General features: G+C 43.0%; 2 protein-coding genes across 7 annotated transcripts in view; one reads left to right on the top strand and one right to left on the bottom strand.

Annotated features, from left to right (window-relative positions):
- PLG (plasminogen) overlaps positions 1-2,709 on the top strand; it is a 44,028-nt gene extending 41,319 nt beyond the window's left edge. For 5 of the 6 annotated variants that reach the window (XM_065888541.1, XM_065888536.1, XM_065888537.1 and 2 more), the window contains 2 exons: positions 1,761-1,906; positions 2,548-2,709. In XM_065888541.1, coding sequence (XP_065744613.1) covers positions 1,761-1,906; positions 2,548-2,709 — 308 coding nt within the window. The remainder of the gene's footprint in view (positions 1-1,760; positions 1,907-2,547) is intronic. The other variant, XM_065888542.1, reaches the window with a different exon arrangement.
- Positions 2,710-5,076: 2,367 nt separating this feature from the next.
- SLC22A3 (solute carrier family 22 member 3) overlaps positions 5,077-21,777 on the bottom strand; it is an 85,976-nt gene continuing 69,275 nt past the window's right edge. Inside the window, exons 6-11 of the mRNA XM_065888959.1 lie at positions 21,396-21,493; positions 21,062-21,276; positions 13,502-13,610; positions 12,649-12,761; positions 9,331-9,430; positions 5,077-5,137 (exon numbers count right to left, since the gene is read on the bottom strand). Coding sequence (XP_065745031.1) covers positions 5,077-5,137; positions 9,331-9,430; positions 12,649-12,761; positions 13,502-13,610; positions 21,062-21,276; positions 21,396-21,493 — 696 coding nt within the window. The remainder of the gene's footprint in view (positions 5,138-9,330; positions 9,431-12,648; positions 12,762-13,501; positions 13,611-21,061; positions 21,277-21,395; positions 21,494-21,777) is intronic.

Below are 21,777 nucleotides of genomic sequence, written 5' to 3' on the forward strand. Positions count from 1 at the left end.
AGGATCTGTCTTGCTCAGAAAGCAGATGTAAGAGCAGGACACTCAGTTAAATTAATTTTCAGCAAAAATTTTTGAGAAGGCCGCACCCTCTGCATATCCACCCAATTCAGAAAATGCATCCGCTACCCCATGCTTCTGTGGTCAGGACTTTCGTCCTCGGTGGCTCTGCCCAGGGCTGGGACTCGCCTCTTCTTTCCAGATGGTGGATCTCTTAGGTGCTCCCGTCAACTCCAGTGTAAGTTTTCTGAACTCAAGACAATTTTCCAATTTTATTAAAAGTCTTTGGAGAAGAAGCAGTACCTTATTTCTTGGCTGTTTCCCTCTGGCAACGCAAAGATTTTGCAAAGCTCATGAAAGCTGGGCTTGCAAAACTGGAAAACTGGATTATTTGTGAAAATGCTGAGACGTACCTGGGTGTGTCCGTCTGGAAAACATCATCTCTTCCTGTGATCGTGCACGGGTTCTATTTCCATTTGCCAAAGTAAGAAAAAAGCAGTTTTTCTCACAAAGAAAGAAGTGCAGTTTGGAAAACAAGCACACCAAAGAATCTTTACTGGCCCTAATCGGAAAAGAAATGTAAATTAGGAAACAAATTAAGACAAGGTCCACCCATCACATTAGCCAACATTTGAAAATTATTAGACACCACACACTCAGAAGGTTGCTGTGCACTGCTTTTTTTCTAGTGACATTTTACACTGTCACACCCGTTTAGAAAATATTTGGCAAAGATATTGGGAACCATAAATATGTCTATATAATCCCTCAGAACTTAGACTTAAGAAAACACTAAGGAATATAAATAACCTGTAGGAACAAAGAAGTGATACGCTGAGAGCAGCTGTTGTAGCCAATGAACGTGGTGGTGAAGAATTTGGGCCACGATGTTGCAGACCCAAGTTCAAATCCCAGCTCCACCATACTTGCTGGGTGATCTTGGGCAAACTACACACCCTCCCTAAGCCTCAGTTTCCTTAACTGTACAATAGGAATGACGAAAGTGCCTAGGTGACCGGACTGTTTTAAGGATTAGATGAGCTACACCACATAATGAGCTTGTACCTGAAAAAGTTAATTGTCAGTCAATGACAGTTCTTTTTTCCGAATATTGGGGTAAAATATACGTAACGTAAAATTTACTTTTTTAACTGTTTTCAAGAGTACAGTTCTGTGGCATTTAGCACCTTCACAACGTTGTACAACCGTCCCCACTATTTACAGAACATTTGCCTCATCCCCAAAAGGAAATCCCAAACCCATTAATCAGTCACGTCCAACTAAAATATTAATTATACAGATTGTAGGTGTATGAAAGTCTTTATGATATAACTTTGTGTGGAAAAAATGTGCAATACGATATAAGTAGTAAAAGAAGCATATCAAAATCCTAGAAGGGCATATATGAAAATAGTAGCACTACTATTTCTCAATCTCTCTTTATACATTAAAAGTAAATTTCTTTATAGTTTAAAAAAAAAAGAAACCAAAAAATAACAACACAAACCAACCTCAAAATCCCATAAAGAAGCCCAGATTAATTAAGTCTAGGTCTTGGGAACATGAAATCTTATATAATGTTTATACTTTCAAGGGTCAAAAAGAAAAAAGAAAGAGTTCTACTAGTACCGGGAACTGACTTCTTGTTTTATCCAACCTCACGATGAACATGAGATCTATCATTGCTGCTCTGTTGTTCTGGAAGCTTCCTTGCGGACACGTTTTCGATCCAGTCACCGTGTGTTTCATCTTTTTAAACACAGGCACTTACGGTGCTGGCTTGCTCAAGGAAGCCCGGCTGCCTGTGATTGAAAACAAGGTGTGCAATCGCTATGAGTATCTGAATGGGAGAGTCAAACCCACCGAGCTGTGTGCGGGGCATCTGGCTGGAGGTGCTGACAGTTGCCAGGTAACAAAAGACTAAAGAGATCAAAGTTCATCTTGTGTTGGCCTGTTTTGGCCCCTTAGACATTTCAGCCCCAAAGCAGCAAATTCTAGAAGGATTTGTCAATCGAAGGCCACAGTCTAAATGTTGCCTGGAAACCTTTTAAGCGTGTCTCTGAAGGCTGATTCAGGTCATCTAGGGTGATTTCTTCGGCCTTGAGTTCCACACTGGTTATAAGGGAATAGTTAAGCAACAGCCCCTACGCCTCTGGGAGGGGGATCTTGGGTGGGACTCGGGACGTGGCCTTTCTAGTAGGAAAGGGAGGTTGGTATGAGACAAAGACCCTCCCACACCTCCTTTGAGATTGTTCTTGGGGTTACCCTCCCTAAGAGAAACCCCAAGGCTTGAAGGGATGAATACAGTTTTCACAAGGGATTTCTTTTCCCCCCGGGGAAACACTAAATGGTACGGTTTCGTTAAACGTACGTTGCCTAGTACTGAAGCACAGCAGATGTTCAAATAATATGTTACTAAGTTCCTTTCTGGTTGGAAAGGGATGTTCAAATACTGGGAACAACTTACATTTGGGTAATAGAAGGATGACATCCCATACTAAAAGGATGGAAACTTAATCCTCTCATGGTTTTTTCCCTTCCTCTGTGTAGGGTGACAGTGGAGGGCCTCTGGTTTGCTTTGAGAAGGACAAATACATTTTACAAGGAGTCACTTCATGGGGTCTTGGCTGTGCACGCCCCAATAAGCCTGGTGTGTATGTTCGTGTTTCAAAGTTTGTTACTTGGATTGAAGAAATAATGAGAAAGAATTAATTAGATGGGAGACAGAGTGAAGCATCAACGGATCTGAAGCCGGAACATGGGTAGGGAATTCAGCGTGCTCAAAAATAATTGACAGTAATCAAACCAAGTTTGACACTGTACTTAGCTAACCAGCTACTGCCAGCCGCAACATTTGTTTGTATTGCTGTGGATAACTTGTTCCTGTCCATGGACTGCTGGATTCTGTAATAATGAGGCAATACAGCTATGACATTTGTTGAAAATAAACTCTGTACTTCCTTTGACTTAATCTTTTGATTTTCACTGTTTTCATGCTCTTCGTTCATCCTACCAATTGTAAACGGTGTAACTCTTACAGACCCGAGTGATTTTGTTCTCTCTCATAAGGAAGAGAGGAACGAGAAGCCTGTAAGATGAATAGAGAAGCCCTAGTAAGTCAGCTATACATTTACCTTGTCACACATCTTTAATGTCTTTATTTTTGGCACTGGGATGAATGTTTTCAAAGCTGCAGCATATATGGGGAATCATGAGAGCACATTCTGTTCTTGGGAATGAAATCTGTTACTGACAACTTGACTCTAGCCCAGCGCAGGAGACCCTGGGCAGACAGCTGTATTCTGAGAAGTAAACCGGGCAATGGAAGTGTCATAACACGAGACCAGCTAAGAGTCTGAATGGTATTCTGGGTCACACATGAGTCTAGGAATGGTGCCAAGAGCCTGGAAAGGAGCAACGAACATATATTGAAGGCGGACCATTTAATTTCCATCAGTAATTGGCTGCCTGGATATGTAGTACACTTTGTCACATGGGAAGAGTGTTCTACAGTGACGCACGTTCAGAAAGAAGAGAAAGGATGCCAATTGATTTTTCTTGACAATTTACATTTTTTTATTGTTATCAGAACCCAAATGTCAACTCAAAATACAATTCCAAGGTGATCGTATCAAGAAGCAACAGTCATCTCACAGCAAAGAGAAAAATGCAAAAGAAACAAAAATACAAGGGTGTATGAATAAAGGGTAAATGCAGCATTACACCCTTAAAGAACTGTGTTTATTTCATTGAAAAATAAAGTATTCATATTCAATTCTGATGTGCTTTAAGGATTAAAAACTTATTTTACAATTAGCACGTACACCGTACATATCGTCACACGTTCACATAGAAACTTTCTTCCTCACTGGCAAGGTTTCCCTTTGGCTCACATTTTACCTGTCCACCCAAAATAATTCATTAAACAATTCTGCATAAGATACATACTGAACCTGAAAATATAACAAATGTGACACAGAAAGCAGGACATCAAAAAGACAGCATATTTGTATTTAAACTCCACATTTCAAAAAGTCTCAGTAACAAAAAAGAAAGATCAAATCCCTTATTAGTACCTGTAAAGTCATGTACAATATAAACTTCTGCTAGTTCTTTTAAGCATGGATATAACTGACCTTTCTTTCAAACTAAAATGTAAGCTTCTTCCCAAGACAAGTCAAAAGTGTCAAGATTGAATGAGATTTGTCCATAGTTTTCACTCTTGACCATGGGCATCATCACAGAGCTGAACTCACACATGTAAGATAAATATCCCTGTATGATTAAAATCTGAAGACCCATGAATTCGTAGTCCATGGGTTTCATCAGTAAAACACTGAATATGTGGCTCTAGGTGTCCACTAAAGGAGGACCGCAGTCATCCTGAATCATCTCAGGACCAATCTGATTTTATAAATAATAGAGCCAAATCCTTGAATTGTCCAGCAGATTTGTTCTTATTTCTGGAACAAGGCCTAAAAGTGCCTGCAAACCTAGATGCTCCAGGAGCTTAAGGGGCTCAAGGTGAGAAGAGAAAGCAAAGGCTCAGAGCCAGGTGGCCCGAGGTCCTTAGATTCAGTCTCTGCATTAACAAGATCCCCAAATCTTCATCTTCCCTGCAATCATCAGAACCCTCCATTCAGAGCCTCCACGTCTTGATCAGATTTGATGAACCCATTCCTGTACACTTGCCCCAGATCCTTGGTTTGCACATCTTGCATTCTTGACGGAACCGTCATTGAGAACTGGGTGGGGCTTCTCTTGTCTCTCCATAACCCAGTGGGTCAGAGACACCGCCCCAGCGTGAGAAAAAACCTCAGGAGGAGCTGTGCACACAACGGGCTCTTGGCTAAACCGGTCACATATTACATGTTCCCAGAAACTTTGACAGCACGATGAGTCTTGATTCATCCGGCGCTGTATAAAAATACTCTGGATAGTCTGAATGTCTTTGTAAAGTATTGAAAACACTTGGAGCTGCACAGCTGAAGTGGACAACACACACGTCTCTGCAAGGCACGTCGGTTTCTTGGGGGGACCAGCCTGAATAGCTCTTTCCTTGCATCTTTGGCAGGGGGCTCAAAGGTGAGAGCTCAAAACTTGAGTTTTCTTTTTTCTGCCACATTTATAGGAATGTGGACTAACAAAACAAAGGAGAAAAGAGAAAGTCCTTATAAAAGGTTACACAACTAGTGAGAAGGAAGTCTTTTTGTTACGACTCAATTTCATAGTTGGTTTTGATCGAATACACACATGCATAACTACTCATAAAAACCCAACTCAAAGGGAACAAAATTAACTGTCTCCAAGTCATTTTTTGCCTGCCCTCAATCCCTAGGCAGGGGTTAATTAGCATTATAGCACATATAAATTCTTTATGAATTTCTACTCCGTAACAGATGGTTTGGAAATGAGCTGCTGATGTGAACAAAAGAAAGCAGAAATGAGAAAATGACTAAGTGCTGTTGTAGAAGGGAAAATACTAACAGGTTTCCATAACTTGGGGCTAAGTAGTTTTTGTTCCTGAGTAAGTGATTATAGAATGCAATCAGTGTGCTTAACTTGTAAAACCATAGATCAGACTTTTATCAGACGTTTTTTCAAGGGTAGGGACCAGGCATAATTAATTAATTTACCCAATTTTTTAATTATGAAAATTTACAAACAGAAAAAAATTCATGTAAGTTGAATTTTTGTTGGATGAATTCTTCCTGTGTATGTACTGCTTGGATATTAATTTTCCCTGCACGCCATTGAGATGGCCTTCTCACCTCCAGAACTCCATCTCTTCTAATTGTTTAATTCTATTTTTAATATGATTGAATTGGCGAAAGAGTCTCGATCTCAAATCACTCCCTCTTCCTCCACTTTTTCCTGATGAGTTTGAAAATCTGACCTCTGACTGGTCTGGGGATCAAGAATGAGTCTATCACGCTCACTATAAATGAGCAGCAGCAAATGGAGTCGAGTCAAACAGAAGGATGCAGTCCCTGTCGCTGGAGGGTTGGCACAGAGGGCATTCACAAGAGAGGGCAGCAGATGTGCAGGAAAAGAACTCTGCACCACTGAGTTAGACGTCTCAAAACTCCAACGACACATTCCCAGGCTTGTGCCACCAACAGTCAGCACTGAACTTCTTACTTTTGACCCTATAATCCCGGCCGGGATGCTCTCCTGCGTACCCCAGCCCTGAACAGATCCTGCAGGGCATCAGCCCACGAGAAGTTGCCCTTAAAGTTTGGATATCTTATTTGAAGATAATCCTATTTCCTTTCTCACCATTTCCCCTGCTTTATCTAACCTTATATAGTCTTCTTTCCTTTGGTCTGTTAGCATGACTGCAATTGGGGTGACAGGGTTGGACACCGCCCACCCTGATCTGGCCCCCATACGCTCATACAAACCACATAATTGTCTGTGATGACACAGCTAGCAGCATGTCTATCCTTTCTGGATGATGCAAGTCTTTCCATGATGTAACACTCAAGAGGACAGTTTTGATACCTTTTATAAATTTCTTTTTTTAAAAAATATTTATTTATTTATGGCTGCGTCGAGTCTTAGTTGCAGCACTCGGGATCTTTCACTGTGGCACGCGGGCTCCTCTCTGGTTGTGGCACGGGGGCTCAGTAGTTGTGGCGTGTGGGCTCAGTTTCCTCACGGCACGTGAGATCTTAGTTCCCCAACCAGGGATCGAGCACGAGTCCCCTGCGTTGGAAGGCAGATTCATAACTACTGGACCACCAGGGAAGTCCCCCCTTTTATAAATTTCTTAACTTAATTTTGGTTTATAAAATGGCAATGTCTTAAAGAGAATCTCCCACCACACCTCAGGCTTCACATAGCATTGTTTTACGGTAAAACATAGGTAGAGCTTTGGTTGAGGAATAAGCCATTACCTATCAGTTTACTTACAAACAAGCACAAGAATCTGATTGGGTTACTTCATGGGACGAATGTCCACCTGTGCTCTGATTGGCCAGTCCTGTTAGAAGTCGGCTGGTGGTTTGGTTTTGAGTACACTGATAAGCCTTTCTTAGGAAAGTTCTGAGATGATTCGTCAATCTTATTTTTCAAAATAGCATCAAGAAATAGGACTATGAAATCACTGTATAGGTTTTAAAGGTCTGGTTGAAATACGTCTGAGCGATGGTTGCCTATCTCTGGGGAGGGGGATGGGACCTCATTAAAAGAGGATATGAAGAGAGAAATTTCCAATACCACCAGGGGATTCTTGCTACTAAAATACTCATAATCAAGTAGGATACAGCATAAGATAATAAAACTATCCAAAACAACAGTCACGCCTGTACACCGGACAATATCAATCCCAGTACTAGCATGTAGAAGTTGTGAAGTCTTTCTGAGCGTAGATTTCCTAGCATACAAAACAGTAACGACAAGAACTTGTATTGCACAAAATCACTTTGAGTATTAAATGAAATGACGTATATGAAACCATTGATCACGTATATAAGGACCTAAAAAATGTCGGTTTCTATTCTCTTCCCAGTCTGTCAAGTGAAGAATAAAACTGCCATGAGGTTACTAACATTTCAGTCTTGTCATAAATACTTTTGATACACTTTTTAAATATTTAGAGATCCATACTCTTAATTTCTAGGTCACTGTTTAGAAGATTGATTTTTATTTTTAAAATTAGCTGTTAGGAGCTTCTCTGGTGGTGCAGTGGTTAAGAATTCGCCTGCCAATGCAGGGGACACAGGTTCGATCCCTGGTCCAGGAACTAAGATCCCACATGCCGTGGAGCAACTAAACCTGTGCACCACAAGTACCGAGCCTGCACTCTAGAGCCCGCGAGCCACAGCTACTGAGCCTGCGTGCCTACAGCCTGTGCTCCACAAAAAGAGAAGCCACCACAATGAGAACCCCGCGCACCACAACGAAGAGCAGCCCCGCTCACTACAACTAGAGAAAGCCCGTGCCCAGCAATGAAGACCCAATGCAACCAAAAATAAATTTAAAATAAATAAATAAAATTAGCTGTTAAATTATTTTTTTTTAATTCACAAATGAGGACTTCCCTGGCAGTTCAGTGGTTAAGACTCCACACTTCCAATGCAGGGGACACAGGTTCGATCCTTGGTCAGGGAACTAAGACCCCACATGCCACACGGTGCAGCCAGAAAATTTAAAAAATTAAAAAAAATAAAATTCACAGATGATACAAGACCATGAGTTGTAATTAAAAAAATAAAAAATCGAACAATTCAGAAGTCTATGGGGTATAAAAGTAATGTCCTCCCTTCCACACCCCACTTCCCGAACGATTTCTATCCCCAGAGGGTATATTTTATCATTTTAGATCCTTTCCTATGCATTCTCATATTCATATTCTCTCTTCCTGTCTTTTTATTATGGAAGATTTCAGAGGAGATTAGAATATGTGTACTGTGGATTTTTCTTGATATAACAAAAACATATTTCATATTCATGTGTTGGTTGGATATTAACTTTCCCTGTACACCATTTAGACACCCTTTTGCCAAGTTCAGTCTCTTTCTCACTGTCCTTCTCCTATCTTCTTTCTATCTATCTATGTATCACTTATCATTCATCTATCGATTGAGCTACCATTCTATCATCATCTGACTAGCATTTATTTTCCCATCTAGCTATAGAGAGGGATTACTCTTGGTTTTATTTTTTAATAAATACTGTAACACATTGTTCTGTGACTTTTCACTTTGTAATCCATCTTGAAAATCTCTCCATGTCTTTCCATATAGATATATCTCAATTATTTTATAGATATATTATCATTTTCACCATCGGTTGCCTATCGATGCACATTTAAATTATTTCTTTTTTTTTTTTTTTGCGGTACGCGGGCCTCTCACTGTTGTGGCCTCTCCTGTTGCGGAGCGCAGGCTCCGGACGCGCAGGCTCAGCGTCCATGGCTCACGGGCCCAGCCGCTCCACGGCATGTGGGACCCTCCCAGACCGGGGCACGAACCCGCGTCCCCTGAATCGGCAGGCAGACTCTCAACCACTGCGCCACCAGGGAAGCCCTAAATTATTTCTACTTTGTCCAATCATCAGTCTCTTTCCTTTAGATTCCTTCTGAGTTTTAACACCTTATTTAGAAATGTTTCCCTCTTCATAACCACATTTAAAAAATAAAACATATTCTTTTACAGATTTGCTTTACATTAACCTTTTAAATCTACTTTGAACTTTTTGCTTCAGATGTAAGACAGGGATTTAATATTATATTTGCCCCCCTGGATATTCAATTTTCTTAGCACCGTCCTTTCCCAGTGGGTTTGAAATGCTGCTTCTACTTAGGACGTGCTGAATTTTGTACCGTACCTGTCAAGTTTTTCTACATCATCCACTGTTTCTGGCAGGGCAATGCCCTTGGTTTCAGGCAAAAGCATCACAAGAGCACCACAGACAGATGCCAGGATACCTGTGGCACAGGAGAAAGGCGTTACGGTACCGGGAACGCACAGCGCCCCCTCATGGCCCCCTGCTCGGTCTGGAAGCCGCTGTGCTCACTACCTGGACTCATCCTGCCCCGCAGCAGCCCTCTGGTCACCCTGCCCAGCGTTCCTCTGTCATGATTTCACAGGTTCTCAGCCTTCCTCAAACTCTAGACAGTTCCATCGCTCCTGTGCTCTTGGCATCCATCCATTCATTCACTCGTTTCACAATTTACTGAGGACCTACCAAGTGCCAAACACTCCGAGAAGCCCTCACCTCCTACTTCACAGGGAACATAGAAGCCACCAGCAAGGAGTCCCTCAGCCTCCTTTCACTGCACCCTGCCCCTCCCCTTCCCGCTTCCATCATGTGACACCCAAGACTCGTGCCCACATCTGCCCGAGAGCATCTCCTGGCGTCTTTGTGGGCTCCGCGCTGTAGCGATTCATCTGCTCTCTCCAGCACCTTTAACCCGTCAGTGGACGCCTTGAAACATATTCAAATCTCTCCTCTTTAAAGAGCCTTCTATCAACCTCACCATCCTCCCTTCTTCCGTTCTTTAGAACCGCAATTCTTGAAACACCATCCTCTCCTATTTTCTACACATCTTCATATCCCAGCTGTGCTGGTAAATGTCTAACAACCAGCTCTCCAGAAAATAAAGTCCTGACGTGCAGCAGCATTTCCCTGTTTCTGTGGTGTAAATACACCCAGCGTGGATGCGAGCGATTCAAACCAGCAGTGTGACATCGCGAGTGAGGCTCTGGGGAGATGGGCGGCAGCATCTCCACCGTGGACTACGGTGGACGCACCAGCCTCGGGGACAGATGCTGTAGAACTCAATGAATCAGGAACTGATGAGGTGTGCGTATTTATTACCTCTGCTCTTAATCTATTTTATATATTCCATTTTTAATGATGGATGTGTTTAAACTGGCTCAAAAATTCTTGAAAACTTGACAGCTGACCTTGGCGGGCCAGAGTCACCTCCCAGCTCCACCTGCCCTGATCCAGCTCTGCTCCGCATCCCCTCTGGCCTTGCTCCAGCCAGGTCGCCAGTTGCTGCCACCACCAGGTGCAGTGGCCCCGCTTCTCGTCTCTGCTGCCTGGCCTCGTGGCAGCTCAGGCGGCTGGTGACCTCACCCGCCGTCCCCGGGCTTCCCTGCACCACGCGCTCCCGGTTTCCCTCCTGCCCCTCTTGCATCCCTTCTCATCCCCTGGCTGGTTCCTCTCCCTCTGCTTATGCTGGATGTTCTGTCGTTCCTCAGGGCTCCATGCTGGGCCCCCTTCTTTCCTCTCACTCGGTCCTGTTCCCTGTAGACGGGGTTTCGGTCACTCCCATGGTTTCAGTGGTTATCTGCATCCAGATGGCTTCCAAACCTTCATCACAAGGCCACACTTTGCTCCCGACTCAGCTCATCAAACCTACTGGCCTCTCACCATTTCAACTTGGATTTCTTAGAGGCACCTCATGCTACAAACAGTATCCCTCCGCGTCCTCCTGCAGACGGGCACCTCTGACATTCACTAAACTAGGACTGGCCCCGCCACCTACGGTGCTGCCAGCCCGGAGGCCGGCTGCCAGCTCCCTGGTCCCTCTGGCCCTCGTCCCGTCAATCACCCCCTTTTGCCAATTCAACCTCCAATATATTTTTGTGGATCCTTCCACTCCTCAACATTCTCAGCGCCATCACCCTAGACCCAGTCCTTATGAAATCTCTTACCTGATTACACCAACATTCTTTGAATCGTCTCACCAGTAGCATTGTCCCCCTCTAACTCATAGGCATACCTGCCATCAGAGTCATGTCTCTAAAATGCAAACCTGACACTGTTAAGCCCGGCTTGAAACTCTGCTCTTTGGATAAAGAGCAGACCCTTTGCACATCGGAGAAGACCCTCCATGGTCCGGCCCCAGCTCACCTCCCCAGCTGCATCTCTCTTCAGGCCCCAACTTACACACTGCACTCTGTCCTTTAACTTCCTCTTACTCTAGGCCTTCCCGCTGCCTAGAGCACCAGCCCACACCTCTCACGTGCATAATTCCTATTCAACCTCCACACGGCCCCCTTGCTCCCTGACTCCACGGGGCTGGTGCTCCCTGCGATGTGCTCTCATGGCGCCCTTATTTATCACACTCCCTTGTGACTGGCTCCCTCCCCAGCCAGACTCTGCGAAGCAAGGGCCTGCCCTGCGGCACCAGCGCCCAGCTCCGCCAGCCGTGCTCACAGGCAAGCCCCGAACCTCGACGGCCTGGGCTGTCAGGCAGCTCTGTCTTGGTTGCACAGTGGCCCCTCTCTTTGCTTTTTCACGCTGGCCCAGAATCAACGCTGAGCTTGTTTATCAGATCCCGTGAAAGAGTTTGAAATGATCTTTTATGGAATCACTGGTGTCAGTGATTAGAAGCCGACTTTATGGTCTCCAGCACAGCTGAAGGACGCCTGCATTCCTCCGGACGTATGCCCTCACGGACGCAATGTTTTCGTTGGAGCTTAAACTGCGGAGCGATGGGTGAAAAACCTCTACCGGGAGCAAGGAAGTGGAGGTGGAGGAAAGGTAGGTGAGCAAGGGGCCAGCCGGCATCCTCTCTTGCTGAGGAGGGTATGAGATCTGGGCAGAAACAGCACTGGAGATGCACTGGACTGAATTACCCTAAGGGGCCTCCCTATGCTATGGTTCTATCCCTTCGTGAGTTTCGTGAAGATTGAAGGTCGGAAGGAGGGTGTGAACTTGAGGGGCATCGAAGAGGTTACGGTACGTGTCTGCAAGGGCTTCTGCGTCCTCTGGCCTTTGGGCACGATGTGCTTAGCGTCAAAGCACATGCAGATACAATACTGAGAGACATGGAGCACCTAACAATACAATTTGTTTTTAGGCTTGTTTTTAAACATACAGAGGGTCCTATTTGGAAAATTATTGGTTATGTTCCACAATATTATAAAAAAGTTTCATAATGTTTGATTTTAACTCAGAACCTCAACAAAGAAAGCTAAACGGAACACTTTTTTATAGCAACCCTTAATGTAAAGTAAATGTAAACGGTTTAGGGTCCACATTTCATTGTGGTTCCTCAAAACGGAAACAGCTGTTATAAAAAGAGCAAATGGTTAAAATTGATATCCAGCCTGATGATCATTTTAGGTTCTATTAATGTGAAAATGTGGATGAGAGCATTTAAGAATAGGATGTCAAGTGAGAACTTACCAAAGATGATAAGAGGTAGTTCTAGCCAAACGGCTGCTAAGCGGAAGAGCAGAAACGGGGCTATGATCCCCCCAAAATCACATAAACCTGAACACAGTGAAACTCCGAAGTTTCTGCAGAACAAAAAAATTGTTTTAAAGTATTTAAATAAATTCAAGATACATAACATTTTCAGATATCTAAGTAACAGAGAAATCGTAACGACATTTCCCACTTCTCTAGCTTTTAACTTTGAAAATTTCTCCTCTCTCATACCCTAAGCGCATCACTTCCAACCTGCACCAGTTCACGTCTGGGTAAAAGCTGACTCACAGTGAGGCTAGCTGGGGGCGGAGGCGGGTCTACAGTATTGGTGGAAATCAATCTTCCATCAGCGGCTCACTATCCAGCCTGCTCTGTGGCGCTTATGTGTCTCCTTGGCACCCCAGATTGGCGGTAAGGTGTGCTCAGGAATATTCCCCCAAGGAAGGAGGCCAACCTGCCCTAGCTATGCACATTGTTTCATCTTGTCCTTCAATAATCGGCTGTGGAGTGTGGTCAGAACAGAGGCTGTAGCCTTTACACAGAGCCCTGCTGATGAAGGAAGATGTAACCCATGACGCAAGCACGCTACCCAGATTTTCTGATTTCAGGTCTAGTGCCTTTCCACAAACCCCCAACTGTGTACGAAGATATTGATGATAATAATGCAAAAAGAAGCTACAACTCAAAACTTAGCTTTTCCACGGGCTGAATCCAGCCCAGGGTAATAGGTCGCCAAGCTAAGAAAACTATTTCATAGTTTTTAAGTCAACTTCAAACATGCGGCTGCAGAATTACTTAGGAGAAACCACGGTACGGATGTTGGAATTACCGTAATGTTGTTGGGTACAATTCTGAATTCACCAAATAAACAATTTCAAAGGCCATGGTAATGCCTAATCTTCCCAGGGTAGCAACAATGGTCCTCAACCAGGGTATTCCTGCAAAAACAGAAAATTTGCAAGGGTCTGCTTTCAATACAATTTTACAAAACAACAAAGGGCATTCGCTTAGTGTTCTCCCGGCCGTAAATCTGCTCATTTTAAGTGCAAATGGTAGATGCCTCCTAATATTGTAGCCCAAATTCAACAGCAGCAGCAACTGGGAGGACAGCTAGCATTTAGTGCACCAGCTGCCTTCCCGAGCAGGGTTGGATTACAGAAATACAAGTCAAGGCATTTGTTGAGAAGCTGCTACCTTGAAAACAATGTTCCAAGCAGTGCCTTCCTAGAGGGCCTGAGTACACTGGCCTTCTGTCTGGAAGGCAGTCTTTGCCTGTGCCCTTGAAAACCATCACAGCAGTCTGACGCCCATTTGCCCTCTTTCTGTTCATACCCCTTAGTGATGACACACAGAATCACTGTTCCCAACAGACCAGGAAAGATCTGGACCTGAAACTGACTTTGGTTTCTTGCTCCAAGGACTGAGATCTCCGGGAGGGGACATCTCTGCCGTGCGTCATCACCAGGGCGTATGTCTTTCCTTATTTCCCTCATCCCAGGTCTTTCTACTTTGCCTACGAAATCATCCAGAAGGAGCCAGATTCTTTAATGCTGGTTTGTTCATTCATTTAAAAATGAACTGTTTTAGGGCTGCTTTGGTTATATGAGGAAACACTCCTTTCCTCCATAGTAACTAGTGGGAAATGCCAAATGTTCTCTACTAAATATTTTCTTTCCTTTGTGCTTTAAGGGAAGAAGGCATAAACCATTTTTGCTCTAAAAAGTCAGTGCTCTAAATTTCCTAAAAGTTGTGCAGTTGATGCCATCCTTTTTTTTTTTTAATTGAAGTATATTTGGTTTACAATGTTGTGTGAGTTTCTTCAGTTATACATACATGTACATTCTTTTTCATATTCTTTTCCATTATGGTGTATCACAGGATGTTGAATGTAGTTCCCTGTGCTCTACAGTAGGACCTTGTTGTTTATCCATTGTCTATATAATAGTTTGCATCTGCTAACCCCCAAATCCCATTCCATCCCTCCCCCTCCAACACAAGTCTGTTCTCTATGTCTGTGAGTGTGTTTCTGTCTCGTAGATAAGTTTGTTTGTGTTGTATTTTAGATTATACATATAAGTGATATCATATGGTATTTGTCTTTCTCTGTCTAACTTACTTCACTTACTAGGATAATCTCTAGGTCCATCCATGTTGCTGAAAATGGCATTACTTCATTCTTTTTTATGGCTGAGTAATATTCCATTGTATGCATATACCACATCTTCTTTATCTATTCATCTGTTGATGGACATGTCGATTGTTTCCACATCTTGACTACTGTGAATAGTGCTGCTATGAACATAGGGGTGCATGTATCTTTTTGAACAAAAGTTTGGTCTGAATATATACCCAGGAGTGGGATTGCAGGATCATATGGCAACAGAGACCTCATACTGTTTTCCATAGTGGCTGCATCAACTTACATTCCCACCAATAGTGTAGGAGGGTTCCCTTTTCTCCACACCTCCTCCAGCATTTGTTACTTGTAGACATTTTAATGATGGCCTTTCTGACGGGTGTGAGGCGGTATCTCATTGTATCAATAGTTTTGATTTTATGCCATCCTTTCTTAGTAGACTTGGGTGAGGACATATGACCGCGTGAACAGCAGCTTATCTACTCTCCAGAGCAAAGCCAAGGGCGTTCAGCATATGCCTGGCTTCCATCTTTGAAAAGGAAACCTTCTCCCTTTGTACTCATATTTATTTATGCTTGCTCAGCACTAAAGGGTCCTCTTGTCTTTTAGAATTATCACGCTTTCCTGAATATATAATTTTTTAGTAGAAAAGTAGGCGTGAATGAGGAGGACGAGAGAAAGGATGAAGCTCAGGAGATTTACGTGTTTGGTGTTTTCTGCTGTACCACACGGCATGCAAGGTCTTAGTTCCCTCACCAGGGATCGAACCCATGCCCCCTGCAGTGGAAACGAGGAGCCCTAACCACTGGACCGCCAGGGAACTCCCCTTCTGTGTGTTCTCTTTAGAGAATATTCAACCGATAAAAAAGCTAAAACTCATTAAATAAAACAGTTGCCTAGGAGGGCAAGCAAAGAAAAAGAGGGTTCCAGAATCCAGATCATTGCTGGGAGGCTCCGGTTTGTTATATGTTGATTGCAAACTGGCCGAGGCCGCCCTGGTGTCCTTGATGTTTTTCCCAGCTGAGGACACCTGCAGTACTCACATTAACGTCACACCAGGGAGTGAACAACAGCACAGTCGTGCTGATGCACTGGGCCCGCCATCTGCTCTGGCCCAGTTGTAAACAAGTGTTTTATTTAGCCTTTACTTTTTCGTTAAGGCCAGGGAGGGGGACTAGGAAATGCATTCCACCCCCTCCTTCAGTGAGCAGGTGCTGCGGTGCCAGATGCTGGGGAACTTAAGTGGCAACTGGCGCTCAGATTCCCTGGGTCCCGGCCTGACCAGGCAACCTCTCGCCGCTCTCAGGCTGCTGAGAAGAACGCTGTTGGCTCCCGTGGAAAGAACTTGATTACCCAGGTTAGGTTCTTAAGCTATAGTTTTTTCTACTGAATCACGACAGCTCTACAAGTGAGTCCCACTGACAACTTCAGTGACAATTTAAGTTTATAACTGACTGCGGAAAAACAAACACAAACAAAAACCGAGGAACCAAATTAAAACACACACACACACACCCTCCCCCCCTCCATGAGAAATGTATGTGGTTAGCTCCGTGAGTACAGATAAATAAATAGTCAATTCAGTAAAACGTTAAGAAAATGCTGTCAAGTTTTCTCAAGGTCCTCAACTCTTTCTAAGAAGTAAAGGCCAGTATCTAACTGCTCTGGGACAGAGATTTTGTTGAAATGTGTAACAAAAGAGAAGTCCCAAAGGCACTGCACTGCTCATTTTAACTAAAGGGTAAAATGAAAACAATTCATAGGAGGTGTAAGTTATGTATGACTATTACGTATGCACATAAAAACTTCTGATTATCCCTGTAATATGCTAAGTTCACCCTGGAGTGGCAATAGACATCTTTCCGGTAGCAATGGCAGAAAACAACAAGACAAGTTAAGAATGAGGACTGAAACTGAAACTACCTCCCATGAACTCCTGAGAACACAGAGAAAGAAAGTCCCTCTGACGGGGATTTGGTCAAGCTGGTAGAGATTACTGAGAATAATACCTCAAGTTTTGAAGAAAGGACGCAGGATTTTAAACAAACACAATTTTACATCTCCTCTGAATGCACCATCTGCTCTGAGTTCTGAAATAAAATGTAGTGAAAATTCCTAGTAAGTAAGATAAACAGACTTACTTTTTACTTAAAGAGAAAAGTCCGAGACAACTTTTTCATTTCAAAAAGACTTACCCAAACTGCCGAGTTTGCAGCCATCTTGAATAAAGTCAAATTAAAGATGGCAGGTGAGTATGGATTTAGAAAGCTCTTTATTTTTCAGGCTTTAATTAGAGTTAAAAAATTGGGGTCGGGCTTCCCCAGTGGCGCAGGGGTTGAGAGTCTGCCTGCCGATGCAGGGGACACAGGTTCGTGCCCCGGTCAGGGAAGATCCCACATGCCGCGGAGCGGGCTCGCTGAGCCTATGCTCTGCAATGGGAGAGGCCACAACAGTGAGGGGCCCACGTACTGCAAAATAAATAAATAAATAAAATAAAATAAAAAAATTGGGGTCAGAAATAGTGAGTCTTAGATGAGGATACAGCCTGAAAGCCTTTCTTTTCCGGAAGTTCATTCTTCAGACCATGAAAAGTCATGCTTAGTGGATGGAAAGTTGGTTAAACCATTTTCTCTGAGATAATTTTAGAGCTGATTCCCCTAGAAGGCTACTCAGTATTCTCTTCAGGGGCAGTCATCCTGGTGATGATGTCAAGAAAGGCTGAGAGGAAAAGTCTTTCTAATGTTAATTCAACAGCCCAAGTAACCAAGTCCCGAGGTTCCCTTAAGTGGAAGTAAGGATGTCAACACAAGCAAGAAACCTCTGCTAATATGTGGCACTCACACACAGCATTAGGGATTTTTTTTTTCAGTGTTCTTTTTTTTTTTTAACATCTTTATGGGGTATAATTGCTTTACAATGGTGTGTTAGTTTCTGCTTTATAACAAAGTGAATCAGTTGTACATATACATATGTTCCCATATCTCTTCCCTCTTGCGTCCCCCAGCATTAGGGATTTGAACTTATTCTTAGCAGTCAATTATGACCAGCGTGTGACTATAAAAGCGGCCGAATCTGCAGGATATACAAATAAAAATGTATCCAGAATAAGAGCAATTCATTTTCAATGTTGCTGAGAACAATTCTAAGGCTTAAATTGGGAAATTCTGTCTACAAAATAAAACTGATCGGACCAAACAGAAAAATCTATTCTTTGCCTTATATTTTCTAATATATGAGAGTGTTCTCTATAAAATAGCTTGATTCTCACCCCCTTAGTTCCTTCAATATTGGTTTGGACGTACGATCTTCAATGATTTCTGGGATCATGCTGAATGCGACACACGTTAAAGTCATCCCAGTCAATCTAAGGCCAGAGAAGATCTTCTGGGGAAAGTTACATAATGGAAAGATGGGCCACACTTCAGTCATTACTCTTTCTCTCCACTTTCCTAACTTCATATGCAGTGAATACGTAATTAATATTTGATTCCTGTTCCAGATGCAATGAGAACAGATGACGCTGTCTTAGGGAACTACATTTAAAAATTAAACCTAAAACGAAAAAGTGCCGAAGTAAAACAGAAAGAACAGTGAGGTCTCCAATGTTCCTGATCTGTCACCTTCTACTAACTTGTGCATAATTCCCGAGGACAGAACTTACGTCTGTCTTGTTCACTGCACTATCTCTATTCTTAGTTTACTGGCAGAAATTAAAAGACACTAAATAGATGCGCATTGGCCAATCTCTTCCCCAGCTCTTATAATGTGTTAACTCAATGTGGTAGGTTGAATAGTGTTCCCCAAAGTTCATGTCTACCCAGAACCTCAGAATGTGACCTTATTTCAAAATAGGGTCTTTGCGGATATAATGGTTAAGTTAAGGCGCAGAGATGCAGAGAAGGTCATGTGAAGATGGAGGGGAGATTGGAATGATGTCAAGGAATGCCGAGGATGGCTGGCAACCACCAGAAGCTAGGAAGAGGCAGGGAAGGGTCCTCACCTAGAGCCTTCAGAGAGAGCATGGCCTGGCCCACACCTGGATTTCAGACTCCCAGGCTCCAGGTGTGTGAGAGAATGAACTTCTGTGTTGCGAGCCACCCAGTTTGTGGTACTTTGTTACAGCGGCACTAGGAAACTAATACGCTCAAGAAAAATGAGATAAATGTAAACAGTCAGTTGTTTATCATCAACCATTCCAGTATGACAGGACTTCACATCTTTTTTCCACCCTTCTCTTCTGAAGATGGGCATTTCTGTAATTTTATTTAAATAGGTAGGGTCTATCTGATGTTTTGGGATTTCATAAATCCTTATTTAATTAATAAACTCATCTGTAAATGTCTGACTGTTTCGACTTCCACAGTATTATCAGTTCTTCCCTGATCCGCAGAGGATTCGCAAAAGAAAAGGCAGCTTCTCTTGTGCTGACACAAAGAACTAACAGAGACTCCAGCTCTGCCAGCCACCTCCCACCCCACACCACCTGAAATGCTGAAATAATAGATCTGCTCTAAAACACACGTTCCCTGGGAGTTTGAAAGGCTTCCTCTGTCCAGTGCCCGCTGTGTTCTGAGGCAGAGATAACCGGCTTTCCATTAACAGTGTATTTGGAGTCACTGACAACCTCTGTACCACACACCGGTCATCAAGGCCCCCGCCACCCCCCAATTTAACTCTGAAACATCTCTGAAATCACTGTCTCCCATTCAGGCCCGACTGCCACGACCTTGATTCCTGCTCTCAGCCTCTCTCCTCCTCATTGCCATTGTCCAAACTGCAACAGCCACTTGGAGGCCACCTGTCCTCCACCTGAAGCTCACAAGACCGCGCCCAAGCTCTTGGCTTGGCCTTGGCTGTGAGGCCATCTCCACTGGTGACAGATGATCCCTCAGCCTCCTTGCCAGGATATTCCTGTGATAACAAAGAACGTTTGGTTCCCGAACGATCAAAGGTGGTGCGTACTTCTGAGAACCATGCTTTCCTTTGTAAAATCACTCCTAGCCTTCCCCTCTGTAGGGCACACTTCTCTTCCTTCTTCATACGTGCCTAGTTTTCACCTCTGGGAAGCTTCTCCTGACTATCCCCATGGATTCATCACTTCTTGCACCTTTTTTTTCCTATTTCTAAACCTTGTAAATCATTCTATTAGTTCATTTATCACAGTTTGCTGTGAGAGCATTGAAGTGTCTATATTCCTCACTAGGTTGTCAACCTTTTGAAGTCAAGACGTGTTTTCCTTCCCTTTGCAACCTCAGTGTTTCACATGGGATTGGCCACGTGGAAGAAATGTGAAACAGGGTCAATGATATCACAAAATTAAGTTGGATAAAGGTGATCAGAAATAAATGACATTAATTCCACTCCTGGGTCTATATCCAAGAAAAAACCAAAAACACTAATTTGAAAGGATACATGTACCCCTATGTTCACAGCAGTGTTTTTACAATAGCCAAGAAGCAACCTAAGTGTCCATTAACAGATAAATGGATAAGATGTGGTATATACACACACACACACACACACACACACACAATGGAATACTACTCAGCCATAAAAAAGAATGAAATTTTGCCATTTGCAGCAACATGCATGGACTTGGAGGGCATTATGCTAAGTGAAATAAGTCAGACAGAGAAAGACAAATACTGTATGATATCACTTATCTGTGGAATCTAAAAAATACGAAAAACTAGTGAACGTAACAAAAAAGAGGCAGACTCACAGATATAGAGAACAAATTAGTGGGTTACCACTGGGGAGAGGAAGTGGGGAGGGGCAACATAGGGGTAGGGGATTAAGAGGTACAAACTATTAGGTATAAAATAATCTACAAGGATGTATTGTACAACACGGGGAATACAGCCAGTATTTTATAATAACTATAAATGGAGCATAACCTTTAAAAATTATGAATCACTATACTGTACACCTGAAACTTCAATTATAATTTTTACTTCTTCAATTAAAATTTTTTAAAAAGTAAACTACATCACTCCAAGCTAGATTTCTCACATCTATTTCATCCATAAATGAACTGAGAAATGGAGAAAACAGAAAAATCTATAGAACCGATCTTTTATACTCAAAGTAGTTAGGCTGGTTAGGCAGAAAACAGAGTGACATCACTAGAGCACGACTGGCACTACGATTTTGATGCTATGGTCCATTTTCTAAAGACAAGTTCTCCATTCTTGATTATTTTAAGATTTTTTTCAAGTTCTTGGCTGCCAAACAGACTTAGGGGACAATTACCTTCTGGTAAGAATGCAGTGACAAGACATGCCACTCCTGCCACTATATTGCTTGCTGCAAAGGGTAGGCGCCGACCAAAACGCTCAATGGTTAGTAAGATCAAGAGGGCTCCTGGCAATTCCACAACTCCAGAGATGAAAAAGTCGATATAGAGGTTGCCTCCTGTAATTCCCAGGCGCATGACAAGTCCTTGATAAACCACAGCACTTGTGAACCTGGAGCAACATTGAAAGACAAGGGAGAACAAGTAAGAGATAACTTCAACCTGATCTGAAGGACGGGATGCATTGTAAATTTGACACAAGCTTTTGAATCCATCACAAGTCAAACTTACCAAGCAAACATAAGTATAAGTGTGCACTTCCTCATTTGGGGAGTTCTCACCAGATCTAAAAAGGATGGATTACTAACTTCCTCATCTGTAACAGTGATCTATATAAGAGAAGCAGATTTCAGTAGCAATATACAGCAAGAGACATCTGCATATTATAGATTTGTCATTGACCAGATTCAAAGCTACCAGATGATCTTACTGAACAGACCAGGGTCTTTCGTTATTACATCTTAAAACCTGAGAATAAGAAGTTTAATTCTCTAGCCTTTGTAAGAGGTCAAATTCACAAAGATGTACTTGCTGCATTGAGAATCTATTCTTACGGTAATACCAGCAGTACTATATGCTCTGAGTAAACAAGGATAAAAGGTGTGTTCTAAAG

This window comes from Phocoena phocoena, chromosome 12 (assembly GCF_963924675.1).
Source record: "Phocoena phocoena chromosome 12, mPhoPho1.1, whole genome shotgun sequence".
NCBI classification, from domain to species: Eukaryota; Metazoa; Chordata; class Mammalia; order Artiodactyla; family Phocoenidae; genus Phocoena; species Phocoena phocoena.